Raw genomic sequence first — 20295 nt, 5'->3', positions numbered from 1 at the left:
AGAGGGAGATTAAGTAGATTGAATATACTTTTTGAATAGAAGTGTTTTGATTTCTTTACGGAATGCTTTGGGGTCAGATGTTGTGGTTAACAATTTGGAGATGGAGGGTTCAAGTTTTGCTGCTTGCATTGCTAGGAGGTTATCATATAGCTTTTTGCGATGAGTGCCTTTGAGTGGTAGGTAGGAGAATGGGGTCTGTATGCTCCTTGTTCTGGGTGGAAGGTTACGATTTAGGCGATTGTTTAGATAGGCAGATGCAGTACCGTAAATTACTTTGAAGAGTAGACTGTATAGTTTGAAATGAATTCTAGCTCAAATCGGTAGCCAATGTGAGTCTAGGTAAGCATTGGTAATGTGGTCAAATTTTCCGAGAGAATAGATTAGTCTGAGAGCTGTGTTCTGAACGGTCTGTAGTTGTTTGATCATGTTTGTGGGGCATGGTAGATAGAGGATATTGCAGTAGTCTACAAGGCCTAGTACAAGGGATTGAACTATGATCCTATATTGGTCTTTGTCAAAGAATTTTCTTATTTTTCTTAGGTTGTGCATTGTGAAAAATGCTTTTGGGATAGTTTTGTTGATTTGAGTCTGCATTGTGCAGCATCTGTCTATCAGCACTCCCAGGATTTTGAGTGAAATCTGTATTGGGTATTTGGTTGCTTTAATTTCCAGGTCTGTTATGGATGGATTTTTGTCCGTTTCTAGCATTAGGAATTTGGTTTTGTCCAAGTTCCATCTACAAGAAAATCTTATCAGCTGAAATGGAAATGTTTTTCCATATGGGCATGCTCACAAGCTCCGTTTCACTGCCCAGTTAACCACATTTTAACTTACTTGCTACACTTTTCAGATTCGGGTCTTAAGACTAATTCTGTACTTTTTCATATTTCAGCCATCTCTGTATTCCATCACTTTCTAGATGGGAAACCAATTTCACAAAATCACCTGGTTTCTTGATTTCTACAAAGTCTCAACAATCTCCGACCTCCACTTCGTACTCCACCTTTAGCCTGGGACCTCAACATTGTTTTGGACCAGTTGATGAAAGATCCTTTTGAACCTTTGGAATCTGCTACACTACAGTTCTTAACATGGAAGACCGCCTTTTTAGTGGCCCTTACTTCAGCAAGAAGTTAATGAATTGCAAGCTCTAGTCATCTACGCCCATATCTTCAATTTTTTTCCCAATAAAGTACTCCTTCATACTCTTCCAAAGTTTTTTCCTAAGGTTGTTACGGATTTTCACATTAATCAATCCATAACATTACCATCATTTTTTTCCTCCTCCACATCCTTCGTCTGCAGAGCAGAGTCTGCATACATTAGACTGTAGAAGGGCATTACTTTTCTACCTAGACAGGACTGCGGCTATCCACACCACTAATCAATTTTTTGTTTCCTTCAATTCAGCCACTCAAGGGAACACAATATCTAAATGGACTATACCCTCATTCCATCTCTTTTTGTTATGCTGGAGCTCAATCTCACCTATCTCATCCTGGACAGATTGGAGCACATCAAGTACGAGCCACTGCTTCCTCAATTGCCAGTTTGAAATCAGTCCCTATTCCAGATATTTGCGAAGCAACAACCTGGTCCTCTGTTCATATGTTCACTAAGCATTATTGCTTGGACCAGAGTTCAGTGCAAGATTTTCAGTTTGGACAATCGGTCCTCCGCAATTTATTTGCATTATAACTATTTTCCTCCTCCCAATTTTTGTTGAAGTTTGGGACTCACCAGCAAGTGTGCCTGCATTTCCCCTGCTTGTCTCCGGAGAAAGCAAAGTTGCTTAACTGTAATAGGAGTTATCCCAGGACAAGCAGGCAGGTATTCTCACTAGTGGGTGATGTCATCCGACAGAGCCCCGATACGGACGTCTCACAAGCATGTCTTGCTTGAAGAAACTCAGAAGTTTCGAGATGCCCGCACCACGCATGCGCCAGTGCCTTCCCACCTGATGGTCCGGGCGTGTCTCCTCAGTTCTTTTTCTTCCGCGGAGCTGAGAAGTTTACTTCAATTCTGCGCCCATTGAATCTGTTTTTTTGCCTTCTACATCGCCGCGGGTTGAGTTCTTTTTACTCTTTCCGTGCGTGTTTTCTTTTTTTCTTTGATTTCTTTAAAAAAAAAATAAAAAAATTTTTTCTTCTGACACAGGGTCGGCCGCGTGGCTTGGGCCCCGCGCCTTCGACCTTGCAGCGGAGCTTTTCCGCCTATGTCCCGGCCGATCACCGGTTTTAAAAAGTGTAGCAAGTGCCAGCGCGCGATTTCGCTCACGGACCCGCATCGACGCTGCCTTCAGTGTCTGGGTCTGGATCACTTTCCGAAATCGTGCCGGCCTTGCTCCACTCTGACAGCGCGAGCGTTTAAGCGCTGCTGTCTTCTCTGGGAGTCCATGTTCAAGATGGAAGCTGCGTTGGATCCTTCAGCTTCGACGTCGACTGGTGCTTCGACTCCGTCTGCGAAGCCCTCTGCCTCCCCAGCTGCTTCGGGCCTTCTGAAACCGGCATCGTTCACGCCGGTTTCGGCCTCGACCTCGGCGCCGGTGCCTTCCTCAGTGTCCTCGGAACAGGTACCGACCCCTATAGTTCCTCCGGTGGTGCTCAAAGTGCCGAAGGCTGGCAAGCAAAAGCACTCGGTACCGAAGGAGCGCGGAGACCGTGCGGAAGGGCCCCCTTTTGGTGCGGATCCCTCCATATCGGCTTCGTTGCGGTCCATCCTGGAGGCTCAGTTTGTGGAACTCATGAACACCATGGGGCCCCGGCTGATTGCCTCGATCCAGGGTGACCTCCCAGTTCCGATTCCAAGGGGCGGGCCACCCCCTCCTCCTCCGCCGCGCCGCACGACCTCGTTGCTCGGCGAGGAGGAGCGGCGGTCGGCGTCCGGTTCCTCGAGGAAGGCCTCTGGTAGTGCCATGCCCCCTTTGGAGCCTATTTTCTCGAGGAAGGCCTCCCTTAGTGACATGCCTCCCTTGGAGCCTATTCCCTCGAGGAAGGCTTCCCTTAGTGACTTGCCTCCCTTGGAGCCTATTACCCCTCCCCATGACACAGTGTGGCGTCCACCTTCGAGGCCTCCCAGTCCTGGGCATAGCAGGAAACAGGACGAGTTCTTCCGAACCCCCTATCAAGCCTGGGCGGCGTCTGGGGAGGCGCCGAATCTTCCGCCTCTACGTTCTACGGCCTCGAGTCCTATCTGCTCTTTGGAGGCTTTTGAGGATCAGTATCTCACAGGCGGGCTCGATCCCCATCCAGACATCGGGAGGGGCATCGATCCAGACACTCTTCGAGGCATTCCTCTCGGCACTCGACCGTTTCTCCTCAGAAGAAATTGCCTCGTATGGGGTACTCTGCTTCGGCTGGGTCTCCTCCTCTGGGACCGGAGTTCGAGGACCCCGAAGTCTTTTACTCGTTCGCAGGCCTCGGTGGAGCCCGAGGCCTCGACTTCTTCTAGTCCTTCTCGAAGACCTGTGCTGGCGGACCAACTGTCTTTTTCCTCGTTTCTAAGACAGATGGCGGATGACCTGGACATTACTCTCGATTCTGGTTCTCGATACTCCAAGGAGTACCTCGATATCATGCACTTGCCTCGTCCCCCAGCTAAGTCCTTACGCCTGCCGCTGCACAAGCTCCTCGACCAGACCTTCATGAGGTGTTTTGAGTCTCCTTACTCTATTCCGGCGGTCCCTGGAAAATTGGATGCTCGGTACCGCATGGTGCATCATAAGGGCTTCGAGGGACCTCAGCTTTCACATCAGTCCCTCCTGGTCGAATCCTCGCTCAAGTGGTCTCATCCGGCAAAGGTGTATGCTTCGGTGCCTCCGGGCCGCGAGGGCAGAACCATGGATAAGTTTGGACGATGCATCTATCAGAATTCTATGATGGCGTCCCGAGTTCTAAATTATAATTTCCACTTTGCCACCTATTTGGAATTTTTTCTCCCTGTGCTTCGGAAGTTCACGCCCTACATCGAGTCCCAGGCTCATTTTGAGTTTGAGGAGGTGGTTGCTTCGCTGTCCCAGCTTCGTCTTCAGTTGATGCAATCTTCCTATGATGCCTTCGAGCTCTCGGTCCCGGGCGGCAGCCTGCTCTGTGGCGATGCGCCGTTTGGCCTGATTGCGGACCATTGACATGGACCCGAATCTTCAGGACCGCCTGGCGAACGTCCCGTGTGCTGGGGCAGATCTTTTTGACGAATCCATCGAGACATCACGAAGAAATTGTCTGATCATGAAAAATCCTTTCAGTCCATTCTTCGACCGAAGCCTAAGCCTCAGCAGTCTCGACCCTCTCGACCGCCATTAATCTATCAGCGGCGTTATCAGCCGAGGCAAGCTCCGCCTGCGAGGCAACCTGCGAAGCAGCAGCCTCCTCAGAAAGCTCAGCAAAAGCCTCAGCCGTCTACTGTCCCCAAGGCTCCTCAGCCTTTTTGACTGTCTCTTTGAGGGCATAACCAGCCTCGTTCTCCCTCCCCCTATTTTTCCCATCGGGGGGCGCCTCCATCTTTTTTATCATCGCTGGGAGGCGATAACCACCGACCTCTGGGTCCTTACTATCATCAGGGAGGGGTACTCTCTTCAATTCCATCGGGTTCCTCCGGACCACCCTCCAAGAGAGTATCCTTCCAACTTGACTCAGACCGCCCTTCTTCTTCGGGAAGCTCATGCGTTGCTCCGGCTTCGGGCCGTCGAGCCGGTCCCGGGGGACCAACTAAACCGAGGGTTTTACTCCCGGTACTTCCTTGTTCCGAAGAAGACAGGCGACCTGCGAACCATTCTGGATCTCAGGGTCCTCAACAAATTCCTTGTCAAAGAGAGATTTTGCATGCTGACCCTTGCTTTTCTCTACCCCCTTATCGAGCAGAACGACTGGTTATGCTCTCTGGATCTCAAGGAGGCCTACACTCACATTCCCATTCATCCGGCCTCTCGCAAATTCCTCGGATTTCGGGTGGGACATCTGCATCTGCAGTATCGAGTGCTTCCATTCAGCCTGTCCTCGTCTCCCAGAGTCTTCACAAAGTGTCTGGTAGTAGTGGCCGCTGCACTCCGGAACCAGGGTCTTCAGGTTTTTCCATACCTCGACAACTGGCTCATCAAGGCCCCCTCGGCCTCGGGGGTCATCTCAGTGACCCTGTCCACGATTCTGTTCCTGCAAAGTTTGGGCTTCGAGATCGACTTTCCCAAATCTCATCTGCAGCCTACCTAGTCGCTCCCCTTCATCGGGGCGGTCCTGGATACCATTCGTCTCAGAGCATTCCTTCCTCCTCAGCGCATGGATGCTCTTCTTCATCTCTGCCAGTCTGTGTCTTCTTGCCAGTTCATCTCAGTGAGACACATGATGGTCCTCCTGGGCCACATGGCCTCTACAGTTCATGTGACGCCGTTTGCCAGACTCCATCTCAGAATTCCTCAGTGGATCTTGGCGTCTCAATGGACTCAGGTGTCGGATCCGTTGACTCGACACATCATCGTCACTCCTGCTCTTCGGCAGTCTCTACTTTGGTGGATGACCTCTTCGAATCTATCCAGAGGTTTGCTGTTTCACACTCCTCCCCACCAGAAGGTTCTCACAACCGATTCCTCGACCTATGCCTGGGGAGCGCATCTGGATGGTCTTTGCACTCAGGGATTCTGGACCAGTGCGGACCGACTCCATCAAATCAATCTTCTGGAGCTCAGAGCCATCTTCAATGCTCTTCAAGCTTTTCAACATCTGCTTCGCGACATGGTGGTCCTCATTCGCACAGACAATCAGGTCGCCATGTATTATGTCAACAAGCAGGGGGGCACGGACTCGGCCTCCCTCTGCCTGGAAGCTCTCAGAGTCTGGGATTGGGTGGTTCGCCACAACGCCTTCCTCAAAGCTGTCTACATTCAGGGGAAGGACAATGTCCTGGCGGACAACTTGAGTCGTCTACTCCAGCCTCACGAATGGACACTCCATTCCACACCCCTTCATCAGGTCTTTGCTCAGTGGGGAACGCCTCAGATAGACCTCTTTGCGGCTCCCCACAACTTCAAGCTGCCTCAATTTTGCTCCAGGATCTACTCTCCTCATCGCCTCGAGGCGGATGCTTTTCTGCTGGATTGGGGGAATCGCTTTCTGTATGCATTTCCTCCATTTCCTCTCATTTAAAAGACTCTGGTCAAGCTGAGGTCCGACCATGCCACCATGATTCTGATAGCTCCTCGGTGGCCCCGACAGCCTTGGTTCTCCCTTCTACTTCAACTCAGCAGCAGGGAGCCATTCCTTCTTCCAATATTTCCTTCACTGCTTACTCAGCATCAGGGGTCTCTACTTCATCCCAACCTGCAGTCTCTCCACCTGACAGCTTGGTTCCTCTCAACTTAGCGCCTCACCAGTTTTCCCGGGCGGTGAGGGATGTCTTGGAGGCTTCCAGGAAGCCTGCTACTCGTCAATGCTACTCCCAAAAATGGACTAGATTTTCTTCATGGTGTATTTCCAATTCTAAGGAGCCTCAGCGAGCTTCCCTATCGTCTGTGTTGGACTATCTTCTACACCTGTCTCAGTCTGGTCTCGTCGACATCTATACGAGTCCACCTGAGTGCTATTGCGGCTTTCCATCAGCCTCTCCAAGGAAAACCTCTCTCTGTTCATCCTGTGGTTTCCAGATTTATGAAGGGACTTTTTCATGTCAATCCTCCTCTCAAACCGCCTCCGGTGGCTTGGGATCTCAATGTTGTTCTTTCTCAGCTTATGAAACCTCCTTTTGAACCTCTGAGAAAGGCTCCACTTAAGTTTCTCACTTGGAAAGTGGTTTTTCTGGTGGCCCTCACATCTGCTCGCAGGGTCAGTGAGCTTCAGGCCTTGGTGGTGGACCCACCTTTCACAGTATTCCATCATGACAAGGTGGTCCTCCGCACTCATCCAAAATTCCTACCTAAAGTGGTCTCTGAATTTCATCTCAACCAGTCCATTGTGCTTCCAGTGTTTTTTCCAAAGCCTCATTCTCATCCTGGAGAATCAGCTCTTCACACGCTGGACTGTAAACGTGCTTTGGCTTTCTACTTGGATCGTACCAAACCACACAGAACTGCTCCTCAACTATTCGTCTCCTTTGATCCGAACAAGTTGGGACGACCTGTATCAAAGCGCACCATCTCCAACTGGATGGCAGCTTGTATCTCTTTCTGCTATTCCCAGGCTGGATTACCCCTTCCCTGTAGGGTCACAGCCCATAGGGTCAGAGCAATGGCAGCCTCTGTAGCCTTCCTCAGATCGACACCGATTGAGGAGATTTGTAAGGCTGCCACTTGGTCCTCGGTTCATACATTCACCTCTCATTATTGTCTGGATACTTTCTCCAGAAGGGATGGACAGTTTGGCCAAACCGTGTTACAATATTTATTCTCCTAAGTTGCCAACTCTCCCACCATCCCATTGAGGTTAGCTTGGAGGTCACCCACTAGTGAGAATACCTGCCTGCTTGTCCTGGGATAAAGCAATGTTACTTACCGTAACAGTTGTTATCCAGGGACAGCAGGCAGCTATTCTCACGTCCCACCCACCTCCCCTGGGTTGGCTTCTCTGCTAGCTACCTGAACTGAGGAGACACGCCCGGACCATCGGGCGGGAAGGCACTGGCGCATGCGCGGTGCGGGCATCTCGAAGCTTCTGAGTTTCTTCAAGCAAGACATGCTTGTGAGACGTCAGTATCGGGGCTCTATCGGATGATATCATCCATTAGTGAGAATAGCTGCCTGCTGTCCCTGGATAACAACTGTTACGGTAAGTAACATTGCTTTCTCTGTAGACTGCAGGGGAATGCAGCCACACTTGCCTGCCCTCCATCCCCTCTAACAAATTGTTCCTAAGCTTGTGACATAACTGAATATCCAGGGGGTGAAGCTCAGGAGGCAAGGTGTCTGCACACGCCCAGTAGTTTAAAAGAAAACAAAAAAATTATTGTACCTAGGGGAGAGCACCAGCATGCAGGCTCAGTCAGAGGACTTCACCAGCAAGTGTGGCTGCATTCCCCTGCTGTCTATGGAGAACCTCTGTTACAGGTAAGCAACTTTGCTTCCAGGTCAGCCACGTGCAGTGTGAAAGAGCTGCTGACATGTCCCTGCAACAAGTGCCGCTGAAGGCAGGAAGGAACAGCCCACCTGGAAGAAGGTAACTGGGATCCCCCGCTGACCCGGAAGGCTTCCCTCTGACGTCAGCTCTGCCATTGGAGGGAAGCCGCCTGGGTTGTCTTCGGTGGAGGGGCTAGGCAGGAAGGAGGGCATGGGATCCCCAGCTTCAGTGGAGGGGAGAGGGTGGGCAGGCAATAAGGAGGGCATGGGATCCTCGGCAGTGGCAGCCATTAAGGAGGAAGGGGGACGGGAGACCTGTGCAGTGCCACGTACCCCCAACAAGCGGCTCATGTACTGCGTGTTGAGAAACACTGTCCGAACTCCTTGGGAAACAGAGGGATAAGGAATTTAGAACTTGCTGGTATTTATTTCTTAGGGGTGAGGTAGAATACTATTCCAAACAAATCAAAAAAGCCAAACACAGCGGCCTTATGTGCTATAGCTAAATCACTAACAACAAAAAAGAAAGAAACTAATATGATCAATTCCCTTCCTACAGCTCAGGCTCTAGCAACATATTTCATCGATAAAATTAAGAAAATCAGAGAATCCTTTACACCAACTGACAATAACAATATTGACTCAATTGATTCCAAAGAAACAGCCTACCCTTTTCAAAATGTGCATGATTCATGCTTCCGTCTATCCAAGAAATCAAGAGGTGCCTGAATAGTCTCAACATCAAGGGAACCTTGAATCAATTCCTCCATCCTTTTGAAATGTTTTTTATCTTCGGTCCACTAATCCTAGATCTGGTCAAGACCAGCCTCAACTCTGGATCCTTGCCTAAACAATGGAAAGAATCAATTGTATATCCCATTGTCAAAGATCATAAAATGAGCTCTCTAGAATTATTCAAGTATAGACCTATTGCCAACATCCCTTTCTTAGCGAAACTCAATGAAAAAATCGTGTTTACACAATTAACAAATTTCATAGAAAATACCAAGGTCCTATATTAATCAAATTAGATTCCGCCAACATCATTCTACTGAACTTCCTCTTATAAGCTTAACAACAAAGATACTTTATCATCTTGATCATTATCAGTCAGTCTTACTTATTTCTCTTGACCTTTCTTCCGCATCTGACACAATTGACCATAGACTTCTACTATCATGTCTCTAAGAAATCGGAATTTTGGACCAGGTCCTGGACTGGTTCTCCTCCTTCTTCACAGACAGGTCCTCTAAGGTTGTTTTCAATTTTAACTCCTCAGAACCCTTTCAAAATAAACATGGTATTCCACAAGGCTCGATCTTATCTCCCTTACTTTTCAATATCTTCATGTCACCGCTCTTAACACTAGGTCAGTCTATAGGTTTCATGATGTTAGCTTACGCAGACGATGTCCAACTAATCCACCCAATAGATCTTAGTAACCCAGTTGAAATTACCAGCTGGAGAAAATAAAATCATGGCTAGATGCAAATAAACTGGCCCTAAATATTGAAAAATCAAAATTAATGATATTCCCCAGCAAAGAAGGCCTAACTTTACAGGCACCACTGAAACTCAAATCTCTACCAGTTAAAATTGTCAGTTCTTTGAAACTGTTAAGGGTCATTTTTGACAGCAAATTTACGTACCATCATCACATCAGCACAGTAGTCCAACATTGTTTCCATCGTTTATGAATGATCAGATCGCTTGCTAAACTAGAACATGCATCCTTAAACATTCTAATTCACTCTAGTAATCTCCTGCATAGATTATTGTAATGCCCTTTTCAAAAGCATAACCAAAAGGAAATCAGGCGCCTGCAAATTGTGTAGAACACTGCTATAAAAATTATATTCAATACTAAAAAATACAATCATGTCTCCCCCCTCCCCTTTTTTACAAAGCTCATTGGCTTCCTGTTGAATCCTCAATAAAACCCTAAGCGCGCATGCGCACTTAGGACAGTGTGTTCTCTGTGACCGTGGTGTCTAGGTTCATGCCAAATTCCATTTTCGAATACGGAGGCAGGGAACATGCAGGCGATTCCCCCCCTCCCACCCTCACTCACCAACCGCTGCCGCTCCTCTTCAAAGCAGCCTGCTGAAGTTCACCGGCCGGCTGTAACGAACCTCGCAGGCCGCTCTCCACCTCAGTAGCACGTTCCCTCTGACGAGGGCTTAAACACTAGTACAGAATAAATTCCAAACTTCTTCTGCTGACATTTAAAACTCGTTCAAGTAACCAACCTGAATTCATTAATAGTCTTATCATACCTTACTGTCCATCTAAAGTTCTCTGTTCAACGTCTCAAAATCTCCTAACGATTCCCTCCTTAAAGTACATTAATATTATCAGATCAAACAATTTTGCTGTAACCACTCATTCTCTTTGGAACTCTATCCCTAACCATCTTCGCCTAGAAGCATTCCTTCCCCATTTTAAAATCAATTTAAAAACTTTCTTATTTCAGGATGGCTTTTGATATTTAACTGCCTGTTAATATTCACTCAGATTCCCCTTCCTATCGTTTTTTTTTTTCCTTTTATGTTCATTTTCCTTTGATTATTGTAGTTCTCCCCATCTCTCCCTCTAGTTTTTGTTTGTCTCAAGATTGTGTATTATTCGTTTTACTAACTCCCCCGTGGTCTATTTTGTAAAGTTTTAACCTGTAATTCTGTTTTTTGTTTAAAATAAAAAAAATTATTTTTAATTGTGTACCGCTTAGAAGTCTGAGCGGTATAAGAAATTTTAATAAAATTTGTAACTTGAATTGGCATGTGAGTACAGTATATTTATTTTGCTGCTAATTTTTTATTATGTAATTTTGATGATTATGCATTTGATTTATATACTGCAGTTTATATATATTGTAATAAAACTGGGAGACAATGATATCTATAGTTATGATGTTCCCCATCCCTTCCTTAGTGACAGTGAGGAATGGATAGGACTGAATTAGGAGGTAAAATTATTTTATATATGCTGTACACATTATACTGATGTATTTTATCATATGTGATGTAAACCAGTTTTGGTTCTCTTTGGGCAACAATAAAATACATGCCTGGGATCAGTAGCCATAACTTCTTCCCCAGAGGGCTTTAAGCACACCCCCAAAGTATCTTATCAAGCAGCTGTCTGATCTGGGAATAGAACCATATTTTCTTCATGACTGCCTTATTGAGCAATGTTATATTTGTTTTACAGTTTAAAACCAATTAGAAAAAAATTGGTATTTTAAAATCCAAGCTTTATATCCCTTTATTAGGATTTAACATTTACATAAGCTTTACATGTCAGAATATAAGATATATTTCTAGATATTGGAAGTTGCATACTTCTGCACAATATTGAAAGGGCTTATTTAGTGTCAATGTTGTGCACTGTTTTGCAGAAAACTTGGTTTAGTTCCTATGCCAAGACTGCTCACTGGACTGATTGGGCCTAAGAGTGCCGAGGAAACAATGTTCACAGCATCTGCAAGAGAGGGATTCCCAGTCATTGTACAGCTGTAATACCTAGTGGCCAGACTTAGGGCTAAATTCTCAAAAATTTGTGTTAAAAACTGATGGGCCACTGTTGCAGCCATTGTAACGATTTTTAAAAAAGTGAGTTATTCTCCAAAAAATGCTCATGCAAATGAGGTTAGTGGAGAGTAGCAAAGGTTCGTTCAACTTGCTGGTGGTGATGTTGGGCACGTGCACACAGAATAAATGCAAAAACAAATCGAGCCACTGAAGTCAAGCAACCCTCCCCAACTGACACTCCCCCCCCCCCCCCAGCAGCAGCAGGAAAGATGCCCAATACCTCTATTCCCTCCAGCGCCCAGGTGTGGGTCTAGCACTTCTCCCTTCCCTTCAGCTCCACTCCACCCACCATGTGGGCCCAGCACCTCTTTCCCTTCCCCCAGACCAGATCCAGCAACAGTCTCCCTTCCTTTCAGCTCCAGCCAGACCAGCAGTCCAAGCAACCCCTTCCGCCCTTCACGAGTGCAGCAGCAGCCCCCCTTCCTCGCTCCCAATCACGTCCTCGCCTCCAGCATCGGTCCTACCAGCCTCTTAGAAACTTCGTGGAAGAAGATGCAATATCGCACGCAGGGCTGCTCCAGGACCAACTTCCAGCCGAGTCTCTCCTTCTAATGTAAATTCCTTGTGACCCTGGGCAAGTCATTTAATCCTCCACTGCCTCAAGTACATTAGATAGACTGTGAGCCGACCGGGACAGATAGAGAAAATGCTTGAGTACTTAATTTGTAACCTGTTCTGAGCTCCTTTCGAAGGAAGGGCTGAAAAATCGAATAAATAAATAGCATCATAGACAATGTGTCTTAAGGATGGAATCACTAGCAGATTTTGTAACAAGGAGTGCAGCTTTCAAGAGAGGGCATAAAGGATCAGTAATCGATCTAGAAAAGAGGGCATATGGTGGTGTCATATTTTGTATGTTAGTAGAAGAATTTTATACTCTATTCTATGATTGGAAGACAGTGAGCTGATTTAAGGAGTGGTGTCACATGATCATATTCCTTAACACCAGTAATTAGTTTTATGATCATATTTTAAGATAGGGTCAACACCAGTAATTGTTTTATTGCCATACTAGTCTTTAAGCCCGTTACATTAATGGGTGCTAGAATAGATGTGTCTGTCTGTCTCTCTGTCTCCTTAGCCGCTGTCTGCCTTTCTTTCTTTCTGTCTCTCTCCTTGGCCGCTTTTCTATCTGTCTGTCTTTCTGTCTCTCTCTCTGCTTGGCCGCTGTCTGTCTGCCTTTTTTTCTTTGTCTCTCTCTCTCTCTCTTTGACCGCTGTCTGTCTCTCTGGCCCCCTTTCTGTTTGTCATTCTTTCTGTTTCTCCCTGGCCCCTTGTCTGTCTGTCTCTCTCCCTGGCCCCCTGCAATATTCATACTTTTCAAACTATGCCACAGAAGATAGTTTGAAGTCCTGGTGTCACTACTGCAAGGATGCTTTGTTCACCTTGACCTGTTTGGCGTCCTTTGCCCCCTTAATTTTCTTCTTCGTGGCATTGCAGTTAAGAGTGAGCTCTGCATGACAATGCTTCAGCGTCTCCAGTTGGCAGCTCATCTCCTCACCGGCATCTATCTTGCCCTTAAAATCGCGCAGCAGCGCTTCATTGCCCAGCAGACTGCACTTCAAGCGCAACTTCACATTAATGATGCACAGGCAGTCACAGGCCTGCTTAGTCCTGGTGAGAATGTCTTTGGTGAGAACTATACAGAATGTCTTGGTGAGAACTATACTTGGTCTTGGTGAGAACTATACAGAAATCTTTCGCAGTCATGAGAAACCTAAGACAAGTTCGGAAATTCTTCAAGATTATACAATTCCAGCTCGTAGTACAATCCCTAATACTAGGCCTACTAGACTATTGCAACATCCTTTATCTCCCCTGCCCTGCAACAATAACAAAACAATTACAAACAATTCAAAACTCAGCACTGAGACTCATCTACTCATTGAGGAAACACGACCACATTACAGAGGTCTACCTTAATTCACACTGGCTTCCAATTCCAGCAAGAATACTATTCAAATTCTATTGTCTACTATTCAAAACTATAAACGGAGACAGCCCAACCTACCTGAACAACTGCCTCATCCAAACCACCTCAACCAGACACAGGAAAACTCGCACCCCATTCACACACCCTCCAATCAAAGAAGTTAAAAAGGAAAAAAAACTATATGATGGCCTCCTGGCCACTCAAGCAGCAAAACTTGACAACCATATCTTCAATCTACTGATAGTGACACCAGACTACAAAACATTCAGAAAAAAATAGACTATACTGTTTAAGAAATTCATGAAAAAGACCTAACACCACATGCATACTGCTCAAGAAATCCCTGGAAAAAGACCTAACACCACAAGTCCTCTTCCCCAACCCCCAAGAACAACCTACTCTACTCTTTATTCTCCCTGAAAATGACCAGACATCTTCTGTAATCCACCTTCTGTAACTCTTTTTGTAATCCACCTTGAACCGCGAGGTAATGGCGGAATAGAAATCCCTAATGTAATATAATGTCACGTCGAAACGCCACCTCAGCCAGCTGCTCCTTCTTGACCTGGTTCTCAGCTTCCATAAACTGCAGCTTCTCCTTCAGGTGGGCCAGAATGTGCACAGTGTTGATGATTTTCTGATGCAGCTTATGGACCTGGACCTTCAGCTTGATATTCTCAAGCCGCACCTGCACCGCGGTCTCTTCCCTGTGCTGCTCACGGGCCTGCATCTGCTCGAGCGCCTCGACGGCCACCTGCTTGCCTCCCCGCTGGCTTAGCACGTCCAGGGCCACTTGCTGGAATCCCCGCCAGTCGACGTCCACCCTCTCCGCTATCTCCTGACAGCGGAATTCCAGTTCTTCAGCCTGTTGCTGCAAATGGAACATCGCACGGAATCAGGAATCACGGCAGCAGGGATCATGCCATGTCAACTGCGCATGCGCGGGTAAGGGTTTTATTATAGAGGATTTTGTATCAGTTGCAATCGATGAAGGTCCTTCTGTCTTAGGCCTTGGTAGAAAGCATTGCATATTTCTTTTACCCAAACAGTAGTTTATCTCCCTTATTCATCTATGAACTTTTGCTTCCAGTAGCATATCGCATCCCATTTAAATATTTCAGTAGCATATCACATCCCATTTAAATATTTGATTAAATATTTTGTTCATCAAATTTTGCAAACAGTTTTCCAGTTTTTGTCTGATCTTTTGATTCTGTATGCATCCCATGGAGCCCTTTGCTCCTCTCAACATCATCTGTTTATTGCTCCGTCTGTCATATTTGGCTTGACATTATCAGACATACTTGTTTTCTGTGTTGCCCCAGCACTCTGGAACAATCTTACACTTGTTCTTAGAACTGAACTATCTCAGAAATTCAAAGCTTTGTTTAAGTCCCATTTTTCATCCATGCATTTCCACAACTTTGACTTGTATTTTCTATAAAGCCTAAGTTTTGTTTTGTAGCAGATGGTAAAATTCATTCTGGGGGGGTTTTCATTTATTTTCCCTTCTTAATGTTTGTGCATTGTAATTTTATAAACTGTACTTTTGTTCTTTTGAATTTTTTCTCTTTTTTCGTATCATTTTGTCTTACTGTTCCCTTGTTTGTCTGTCTTATGTATTTTGGTTTGGTTAAATTGTAAACCGCTTAGATATTTATGAAATGATTTAGCAGTCTTTCAAAATAAAATTGAAACTGAACTTGAATTTGAACTTAATGTACTGAATAGAGCATAATACTAAAGAACATGGGAGACCTCAGTTCATCTCCAGTAAGTCACTAGAGTCCTGGCCCACATTTGGATTGTAACTTGTTTGAGTAGGGAGATATTGAAATGTTGTGAATTACATACTGTACTTTATAGATGGATAATTGTTGTATTTGAACCACTGCTAAGTTTTTTGATTGAACTTTTTCAGGTGAAGGAAAATGGTATAGAAATATTGATTACTATAGATTAGATGGTTCTACCAATGCACAGACCAGGAAAAGATGGGCAGAGGACTTCAATGATGAAACAAATGTAAGGTAATGTATATTTAAATATGTCTATTGCATTTCAGTATTGTTACTTGCATAGCCTGTGAGCCATTGGCAGTCCCTGGGGACCCTTAGGATGGCCCCTGTTGATTCATCCTGTGCACTAGTCCAGCCCTCACCGAACATCCACCTGCCTCTAATAGTAGGAGCAATGCCCAATTGTCTCTTTTTCCAGAAGCACCTGACCCCTAGAGGTATGTGTGTCCAGTAGGGAGACCTGGGGAGGAGAAGAGGAATCCTGGATTTCGGAGTGTGAAGGGGAGGGAGAAGGAGAGATTGGTAGATGGGAGGGAGGAGGAAAGATGTTGGACCTGGTAGTGGGGAGAAAGAGAGAGTGAAACTGATGACATAAGTTTAGGTAATGCAGACATTTGAGAGAGAGATTGGTGGGGATGAATGTCATTAGCATACAGTGGTTAGTGTGGCCCTGTGTGGGGAAGATAACCTATCGGCTCTCTTTTAGTCCTTTTGGACCCAAAGTTGACCCTACCTTAAAAATTTAGGAAGTCAACATATTCCGTTCTTCTGATTGCCACTTTTAATGGACTTAAGTTTTCCCACTTCATTACAGCTCAAATCTGATTTTATATGCATATCAGTATCTGTTTTGGTTATGTAGGTGTTTTGAAGAATTGTCAGGAATTATGCATTATATAAGCAAAGTCTAGTCTGTCAATGTGATGTGGTGATTAGCAGTCCTATATATCTGACTTATGCAGTAGAGAAGGACAAGAATTCTCCTAAAAGACTCTCAGCAAACTGTTAGAAGTTTAGCTTTATTCCCTGTGTTAACTAAAGAGGGATGTGACCATTGGGAGGGTCATTGGGGTGGGCAGACTAGATGGGCCGTGGCCCTTATCTGCCGTCTATTTCTATGTTTCTATTGCTTAAGATTCTGTTGTGCACATACAGTACTACATATTACAAAAATAAAACTTATATTCTGCTAGATACCTTTGCAGTTTACATAAGAGACTGGTCAACATCAGAAAGGACAATAGTTCCGTAATAAAAATTACCCCAGCAAAATTAAAATAATTATAATGATTAAAAGATTTCTAAAATAATATGGTTTTTAATTATCAGAGACATACAATTCCCACACAGTTTTAAACGAAGCAGTAAATTCCAGATTTTAGCTATCTGAATTCATTGTTAATGCTTATAAGAATATAGAAGTTTATCATAAAAACTACTCTACTGGGATGGAGGCCAGTACTCAATTGAGGCAATGAACAACCAATGACATCTAGAAAATAAAAAGACCTATATAAAACTACTTTCAGCATTAAGTGTACATATCTGAAGAAGCTAAATCATGTTTAGAGGGTATTTCCTTTTCTGTGGTGAATTTAACTGTTTGACATGTGAATGTTACAGTATTTTTTGCTCCATAAAATGCACTTTTTACCCCCCAAAAAGTGGATGGAAAAAAGGGTGCGTCTTATGGAGCGAATACACCCCCCCCCCCCCTAAAGGTCCGGGCTGGCCAGTGGCTGGGACAGACCTTCTCTCCAACATCAGAATTGACGTTGGGGGGGGGGGTAAGGCTTCTGGGCCGGCGGCGTGCAATCGCTGCATCCGCCTAACCCTTCCCAGCAATTTGTTTCTTGCCTCTGTAGGGAGTGAAGCACCGCTGGGTCCCTGCTCATCCCTCGCTCTCGGTGCCGCACTCTTGGTGCTTTAGACAGGAGTCATCGTCCCCCTGCCGCTGCTACTTTGTGGATGTGCTCTCACAGCGGCAGCAGCGGGAGTCAGTTAAAACCAGAGGGCGGGCGGGCAGGCTTGGGGGGGGGCGGAAGAGGACAGGCTAGAAGGCAGTGAGGGGAACATAGGAGGGAGGGAGGAAGAGACAATTGTTGGGCCTGAGGATGGAAGGAAGGAAAGAAAGAAATCACCAGACAACAAAGGTAGGAAAAATGATTTTATTTGCAATTTAGTAATCAAAATGTGTCAGTTTGGAGAATTTATATCTGCTGTCTATATTTTGCCCTATATTTGTCTATTTTTCTATAGTTGTTACTGAAGTGACATTGCATATTTTAAAAAGTCATCTGCCTTGACATCTGTGCCCTTTCCCTGCCCGCCCTGTGCCCTGTCCAAGCCTACCACTAGACCACCAGAGGGGGAGGGACAGGGTGCAGAGCCTGGCAGGGAGGGGGGGACAGGGGACAGAGCCTGGCAATGAGTGTGGGGTTGGGTGCAGAGCCTGGCAAGGAGAATTTGGTTCAGAATGTTTTTTTTCTTGTTTTCCTCCTCTAAATTTAGGGTGCGTCTTATGGTCAGGTGCGTCTTATGGAGCGAAAATTATGGTAATTTGAAAGCAGCAGAAAATCCTTGAGCATAGATGTTGTCTTGGTACTGGTAATACTACATGCAACCAATTAAAAAAAGAAACTTTGGAATGTGTATTTATGGCCACCTTTGTGTTGCAATTGTTTCCTTCTGTTTTGTATACTTGAATTGAGGATGAATATACTTGTGTGGCCCAGTATCATTGTTTTTCTATAATGCTAGAGCAGTGTTTCTCAACTTCTTCAAGCCAAGTACCCCCTAAGTCTAACAAATATCAACTGAGGACACCTGGCCAAGCTCCACCCCAGACCACACACCCATAATGATAGTACTAATTGTAATGCAATTTCTTCCATTCATTTTTCATATACACACTTTAAAATTTTATTCATACATAATCATAACCACAAAATTAAAAAAAAAACACAAAGCACATTGTAAGCAGAGAAAATGTTAATTATCATTTATATTTGGGGGTTTTTCAAAGAGGTCAAGGCAGATGACTTTATAATATGCAACGTCACCTCTGTAACAACTATTGAAAAATAGACAAATATAGTGCAAAATATAGACAGCAAATATAAACTCTCAAAATTGCCACATTTCAATCACTAAATTGAAAATAAAATAATTTTTCCTACTTTTGTTGTCTGATGATTTCATGAGTATCTGGTTGCACTTCCATCTGACTTTGCATCCAATATTTCTTTCTCCCTCCTGCACACTTCGTCTCTTCTGGACTAGAGAGTTGCACGGGGACAGAAATCCCGTCTGTCCCTGCCAGAATCCCCTTTGTCCCCACCAGAATCCCGTTCATCCCTGCAAGGAAACCCCTCCGTCTCCACCTGACCCCGCGAGGAATCTCCTCTGTCCCCGCTCATCCCCCCCATAAAAGTTACCTGTCTCCATAAAAAGCAGCAATTACTTCTGACAGGTGTTATTTTTTAAGTCTTAGTTTATTTAAACCAACAATAAAATACAATATAAACAAATAGCAGTGAACAGAAATAAGAGATGCATTTGCATACATCACCAGAAACAATTAGAATAGACATTAGGTCATGTGACTGCAGGGTCGACCATTTCTTGTTAAAATGAATAAGAGTTGGAGCTTTCGGCAATATAAAGCTCATTTCTGTAGAGCAAACAAATCTGGTTCCACCATCTGGCATAGGTAACTTGTGAGAGGTCCTTCCAAGATCCACAGGTGGTTTTTAATGCAGCAGTGAGTAAAGAATCAATCAATACAGCATCAAATTCATTAAAAGCAGAATTGAGAGAGGCACTTTTCAGGACAATGGCTGCATAAGAAAAATGTGCCAAAACTGAACTGGAAACCCCAAAACAAAACTCAGCAAGTACTTCATTTTGTATTAAACACAATTGGTAGCATAACCATGAGAGGGAGCTGGGCCTCCAACTTTGAGCTTTTAGCCCACCTCAAAATGAACATCTCTCTTACTGTAGCTGGTGGGACATTTTGTTTTTCCATCATCTTGGTCCCAGTTTCTGCTTTTGTCTATCTTCTAATTCTCTTTCCAGGCCTCGGGAACCCCAGTTCCATCCCCGTGAGATTCCTGCAATCCCCGTTCCCATACAGACCTCTACTCTGGACCTCATTCCCTTCCCCAACCAACATCTCTCTCTTTCCCTCCATGAGTCCAACTTTTCCTCTCTCCTCCACCCCCATTGGCAACGTCTCCCTCACTTTCTCTCTCTCACTGTCCATCTGTTTTTCTCTTTCTCTCATTCCCTCCCTTGCTGCAAAGGGAGTGGGGAGAGAGAGATCCTGGGTGCATCTCTCCCACCCTCTCTACTGCTACAACCAATATTTCTCCCTCTTTCATCCCTCCGTATCCATGGTTTCAGTACCTGTGGATTCGGTTATTCATGATTTTTGCCCAGACTCCCCCTTGCCCAGACTATAATGAGAACTCACGACAGCCATTTTGATGATGGCTCTGCACGGGGCAGGAGCATAGGAAGATCGATCCTGCCCCGCGTCACCGCTAGACCACCAGGTAAGGCGGGGGTGGGTCAGAATTGGCCCAAAAGTTATTCACGAATATTCCATATTCACAATCGGCTATGCCCCTAACCCCCTGTGAATACGGAGGGAGGAATATACAGCATTTATCCCAGGACAAGTAGGCAGCCTATTCTCACATATGGGTGAAGTCATCGACGGAGCCCGGATGCGGAAGCCTCGCAAGCAGACCTGCTTGTAGAAACTAGAAGTTTCTAGTCGACCGCACCGCGCATGCGCGAGTGCCTTTCCGCCCAGCGTAGAGCGCGTCTCCTCAGTTCTCAGTTTTCCGCGGAGCCGAGAAGTCCATCTTTGACTCTCTGCATTTAACTTCGTTACTTCGTGCCTTCTCTGAACTGCGGTTTGTCTTTTTT

The 20295-nt window shown here is 45.4% G+C and overlaps 1 protein-coding gene across 7 annotated transcripts in view; it reads left to right on the top strand.

Annotated features, from left to right (window-relative positions):
• ATRX (ATRX chromatin remodeler) overlaps positions 1 to 20295 on the top strand; it is a 643287-nt gene that overhangs the window by 503036 nt on the left and 119956 nt on the right. For all 7 annotated transcript variants that reach the window (XM_033946347.1, XM_033946348.1, XM_033946345.1 and 4 more), the window contains one exon: positions 15480 to 15588. In XM_033946347.1, coding sequence (XP_033802238.1) covers positions 15480 to 15588 — 109 coding nt within the window. The remainder of the gene's footprint in view (positions 1 to 15479; positions 15589 to 20295) is intronic.

The sequence above is a fragment of the Geotrypetes seraphini genome, chromosome 5 (genome assembly GCF_902459505.1).
Source record: "Geotrypetes seraphini chromosome 5, aGeoSer1.1, whole genome shotgun sequence".
NCBI classification, from domain to species: domain Eukaryota; kingdom Metazoa; phylum Chordata; class Amphibia; order Gymnophiona; family Dermophiidae; genus Geotrypetes; species Geotrypetes seraphini.
This window is presented reverse-complemented; position numbering and strand designations above follow the sequence as displayed.